The following is a 5,787-nucleotide window of genomic DNA, read 5'->3' as shown; positions in this document are numbered from 1 at the left end:
AGTGAGTAGTCAAATAATTTTTCTCTTTTCTGTGAGAGGACGTGGTTCTAGTTCAGAACACCCTATTTTTTCCCTCTTCTCCTTATTTGTATTGTTATTACTATTATATTATTATCTAAATTTTCAATTCTAGTGCTATTGTTATTTATTTTGGTTTGGTTGTCCTACTATTTCTGTTACCAATACTTCTTTAGTACTTTCATCATAGCGTCTTTATTACTTTTCAAGCTTTTTAAAATATTTTTCTTTAGCCGAAGGTCTATTAAAAATAACATTCCTATCTCATACAAGATAGGGTAAAATAGAGGTGTACAAAGAAAACCGACAAATCGCACCAACCCGATAATCCGAGTCAAATCGAAAAAAAAAACCGGACTATGATTTGGTTTGATTTGGTTTGGTGTTGGAAAAAAACCCGACCATAATTGATTTGGTTTGGTTTTAACTAAAGAAAGTCAAACCGAAATCAAACCAAACCGACATTACATATATAATTTTTTTAGATATATTTAATATATAAATATACTTATTGTGATGTAATTTATAAAAATTTCTTAAATTTTTTCATAATTTTATCTTTTAAGGTATTATTTTAAGGTTGAACTTAGAAATTTTGAATGTTCTAATAAATTTTATAGCCATTAATATTAGTAAATTATATAATGCTAACAAAAGTCCAAACCAAAATTAAATCAATACCAGTGCTAACAAAAGACATTCAATTCAATATTACGAACGAGAATGTGTTGAATATCTATTTTTTGTTTTATAATAATTTAGATAAAAATGCATAACCTATTTTTATTTTTTTCTTTAGCGTTTAGTCATGTAATTAATATTCTCTTATTAATCTACTTATTTTAGCATGATTTAGTACTTTTATATTATATTTATTTTTATTATGGCTTTTTAATAAGCAATATTTATATTACATAATTTTATTGTCTTTATTGTTGAATATTTTAGGATAATGCCGTGACACATCTCATATTTTGTATTATTTTCTTGGAAAATACTTTATATAGTTGTATCTTACTAGGATTAAAGAAATATTTTGAGCAACAGTTATATGTTTTGTTCTAAGAAGATTTTACCGGAAAAAAATTCGAAAAAACCCAAAAAGCCCAAAAACCCGAGAAAAATCGAGATTGAAAAACTCGAGTTTTATTGGTTTGATTTGGTCTTTAGATTTAATAACCCGACACAATTGATTTGATTTGGTAATTATAAAATCCGAACTGACCCGAATAAGCCAAGGTGATAAGACACACACAAACAAAGTATGTATTGACAAGTACCTGTAACTTTCTTTTTGTCAACTTTCTAATGTATTTGATAAGTTCATATAAATACACATTTATTATAGTGTATCTGTTCGATAAAGACACATGAAAAGCAAATAAAAAACCAATGTAACAACAGCTCTTCTTCTCCATCTTTGCTCTTCTCACTCCTTTTCTCCCTTTGAACCAAAATCATGCATTTTCTTCTTCTCCTTTTCCTCCTCCATTTCCACTCCTCCGCCGCCGCAAAACCACATTTCCTCCCTGAATACCGCGCATTACTCTCCCTGAAAACCGCCATTTCCGACGACCCACAATCCGCTCTCATTTCATGGAACAGCTCCACCACCACCAGTCACTGTACATGGAAAGGTGTCACGTGCGACAAATACCGTCACGTGACTTCACTAAACATCTCAAACCTCAACCTCACCGGTACTCTCCCGCCCGAAATCGGCCAACTCCGTTACCTGGTTAACCTCTCCGTCGCCGTTAACCAGTTTTCTGGCCCCATTCCCGTTGAACTCTCCGTCATCTCAAACCTCCGTTACCTTAACCTCAGCAACAACATTTTTAACTTGAGTTTTCCTCAGCAGCTTACCCAACTAATAAACCTTGAAGTTCTCGATATTTACAATAATAACCTGACCGGTCAACTTCCCGTTGGGGTCCATAATTTGACGAATCTTTATCATCTTCACCTCGGCGGCAACTTTTTCACCGGCCGTATTCCACCGGAGTTCGGCAAATTTCCTTTCCTCAAATACCTTGCCGTTTCCGGCAATGAACTCGCCGGAGATATCCCGCCGGAGATCGGAAATATCACAACTCTTAAGGAACTTTACGTCGGATACTACAACACATTCTCCGGAGGAATTCCGCCGGAGATAGGGAACTTGTCCGAGCTCGTACGTTTCGATGCTGCTAACTGTGGACTTTCCGGCGAGATTCCGGCGGAAATAGGGAAGCTTAAGAAATTGGATACTTTGTTCTTACAAGTGAATTCTCTTTCTGGGTCTTTGATACCGGAAATTGGGTATCTAAAAAGCTTAAAATCTTTAGATTTATCGAACAATTTGCTCTCCGGTGAAATACCGTTAACTTTATCGGAGCTGAAGAATCTCACTCTGTTAAATCTTTTTCGTAACAAGCTTTACGGGTCAATACCAGAGTTCATTGAAGAGTTGCCGAAGTTGGAAGTTTTGCAGCTCTGGGAAAATAATTTCACTGGAAGTATTCCAATGGGTTTGGGCCAAAACAGTAAGTTAAAAACTCTTGATATTAGTACCAATAAGTTAACTGGAAATTTGCCCCCAAACATGTGTAGAGGTAACAATTTGGAAACTTTAATTACTCTTGGAAACTTCTTGTTTGGCCCAATTCCTGAATCTTTAGGTCAATGTGAATCACTTAGTAGGATTAGAATGGGTGAAAATTATCTAAATGGTTCGATTCCGAAAGGATTGTTAAGTTTGCCAAAGTTGACACAAGTTGAACTTCAAGATAATCTTCTTACTGGTACATTTCCAGTGACTGGTTCTGTGTCAGCTAGTCTTGGGCAGATTAGTCTTTCGAATAATCGACTCACTGGGCGTTTGCCGCCCAGTATTGGAAATTTTAGTGGTGTTCAGAAGTTGCTTCTTGATGGGAACAAGTTTTCGGGCCGAATTCCAGCTGAAATAGGGAAATTGCAGCAGTTGTCTAAAATGGATTTTAGTGGTAATGGGTTTTCGGGCCCGATTCCACCTGAGATAAGTCATTGCAAGGCTTTAACGTTTGTTGATCTTAGTAGGAATAAGCTATCAGGTGAGATTCCTACTGAGATCACTGGTATGAGGATACTGAATTACTTGAACGTGTCGCGAAACCATTTAGTTGGAAGTATTCCTGCATCTATTTCTGCAATGCAGAGTTTAACTTCTGTTGATTTTTCATATAACAACTTATCTGGATTAGTTCCGGGTACTGGTCAATTCAGTTATTTTAATTATACCTCATTTTTGGGTAATCAAAATCTTTGCGGACCCTATTTGGGCCCTTGCAAAGAAGGTGTAGTTGATGGGGTTAGTGAACCGCACGAGAGAGGCACATTTTCGCCTTCTATGAAGCTTTTGCTTGTTATTGGGTTGCTTGTTTGCTCGATTGTGTTTGCTGTTGCTGCGATTATAAAGGCTCGATCTTTAAGGAAGGCGAGCGGGGCTCGTGCTTGGAAGCTTACCGCATTCCAACGCCTGGATTTTGCTTGTGATGATGTTTTGGGATGTTTGAAAGAGGATAACATTATTGGGAAAGGAGGTGCTGGTATAGTGTACAAGGGTGTAATGCCAAATGGTGAACAGGTTGCTGTTAAAAGGTTGCCGGCTATGAGCCGTGGTTCTTCACATGATCACGGGTTTAATGCTGAGATACAGACACTTGGGAGAATTAGGCATAGACATATTGTTAGGTTATTGGGATTTTGCTCGAATCATGAAACGAATCTTTTGGTTTATGAGTACATGCCTAATGGGAGCCTTGGTGAAATGCTTCATGGCAAGAAGGGAGGTCATTTGCATTGGAATACTAGGTACAAGATAGCATTGGAGGCTGCAAAAGGCCTTTGTTATCTCCATCACGATTGCTCGCCTTTGATTCTCCATCGTGACGTAAAGTCAAACAACATTCTTCTGGATTCCAACTTTGAAGCTCATGTTGCTGATTTTGGACTTGCCAAGTTCTTGCAAGATTCAGGAACATCAGAATGCATGTCTGCTATTGCTGGTTCGTATGGCTATATAGCGCCAGGTATGCTATCGAAATCTTCTCATCTTCTTAGTGTTGATTCTGAAGTGTGTTCCATTCAAAACTAGTTTATAATCTATGTAAGTTGTCTGCTAGGATTGCAATTTATCAGTCTCTTCAAGTGTTTATACATCACAAGTGTGCTATGTGGTAGTCGTTGGTCCTTGTTTAGCTGGCAATGATCAATCTCCTTGTTATAACACAAAAAACTCATATAGTAGTCCTTTATCGATAGTTATAACACGAATAATCTAGTAAATGATGAACGCCCCTGTTCATAGATAAAGCCATGTAACTCCGAAAATGATCTCAATTTACATGGTTGTTTGGTTTGGTTGGAATTTATGAGTACTTATGTTGTTGAAAAGCAATTCAAATCTAACCTGCTCCCTGAAACATAGAACACTAAATAACCAGTACTTGACGAATCCAAATCTGGTTACTTGCTGTTTGGCACTAAATTCTTTAATTTTAACTAAAAGAGTTTGCTCATTGCTTGCAATATCTAGTCTGCCCCTTTTTAAAAGGATAGCCCGGTGCACGAAGCATCCCGCGTTTACGCAGGATCTGGAAAAGGGTTGCTCCCCTTGTAGGCAGCCTACCCTGATCAAGCATTAGTGACTGATTCCACGGATCGAACCCGTGACCTATAGGTCACATGGAGTCTTGCTACTTTTTATGTGCCTAATTTCTTTTTCATTTTAATTGTGCAGAATATGCCTACACACTCAAGGTTGATGAGAAGAGTGATGTATATAGCTTTGGCGTGGTTCTGCTAGAATTAGTGAGTGGTAGAAAGCCAGTTGGAGAATTTGGTGATGGTGTTGACATAGTCCAATGGGTAAGAAAAATGACAGAAGGGAAAAAGGAAGGAGTTCTCAAAATCCTTGATCCAAGACTCTCAACAGTTCCCCTTCATGAGGTGATGCATGTGTTCTATGTCGCAATGCTATGTGTCGAAGAGCAGGCTGTTGAACGCCCCAAAATGCGCGAGGTTGTGCAAATCCTAACTGAGCTTCCCAATCCATCTGGTACAAAATCAGGAGAATCAACAATCACTGAGTCGCCCCCATCATCAGCCCCTGCATCAGAGTTGCCAACTTCAGCTCCCGGAAACACAAAAGATAACCATCAGCCACCATCTCCTCCACCTGACCTTCTCAGCATATGATCTAAAATGTTTCTTCTAATGGAGCTTGTTTGTTATTCTAGTTTAATTCTCTTTCTTTAGTTTTATTATGAGTTTGGGCTAGCTTTTGTTCTTTCTTTTTGATAAATTGATCAGTTTTATTGGGGGTGGTTTTATGATGTAGGCTAGCTTTTGTTAGGAAGTGTTTCATTGTACAGTATCTGAGTAAACTAGTAATGAACTCTATCCTTCACATTAACCATGCGCGTTTTTGCTTTTTAATATTGAAGGAATTCCCAGAGGGCTTCTGCCTAAGGCAAGATTCAAATATGTGGCATACTGCTGTCTGCCTAACCCACACATCACCCACACATCACGTGTTGCATCTCTATTACTCGCGTTTCCCACCCTTGCTTGTTTTCTCTAGTTTCATTTTCCTTTTTGGTTTTCTTATGACTTTGGTTCTAGCTTTTGTTCTTTCTTCTTGAGAAATTCCGTTTTATTGGGGGCAGGTTCATGATGATTTAGGTTAGCATTTACTAGGAGGTTTTCTTAGCGTACGGTAAGTTTGGCAAGGTTTCTGAGTAGCAAGAT

The 5,787-nt window shown here is 37.9% G+C and overlaps 1 protein-coding gene across 1 annotated transcript; it reads left to right on the top strand.

The window, feature by feature from the left end:
- The first annotated feature begins 1,395 nt into the window (after positions 1-1,395).
- On the top strand, positions 1,396-5,475 carry LOC104234342 (leucine-rich repeat receptor-like serine/threonine-protein kinase BAM1). The gene is made up of 2 exons (XM_009787897.2): positions 1,396-4,067; positions 4,778-5,475. The coding sequence occupies exons 1-2, from the start codon at positions 1,478-1,480 to the stop codon at positions 5,233-5,235; spliced, it is 3,048 nt and encodes a 1,015-aa protein (XP_009786199.1). The 5' UTR covers positions 1,396-1,477; the 3' UTR covers positions 5,236-5,475.
- Positions 5,476-5,787: the final 312 nt, after the last annotated feature.

Source organism: Nicotiana sylvestris, chromosome 9 (genome assembly GCF_000393655.2).
Source record: "Nicotiana sylvestris chromosome 9, ASM39365v2, whole genome shotgun sequence".
Taxonomy (NCBI): Eukaryota; Viridiplantae; Streptophyta; class Magnoliopsida; order Solanales; family Solanaceae; genus Nicotiana; species Nicotiana sylvestris.
The sequence above is the reverse complement of the archived record's forward strand: the minus strand, read 5'-3'. Positions and strand labels throughout refer to the sequence as shown.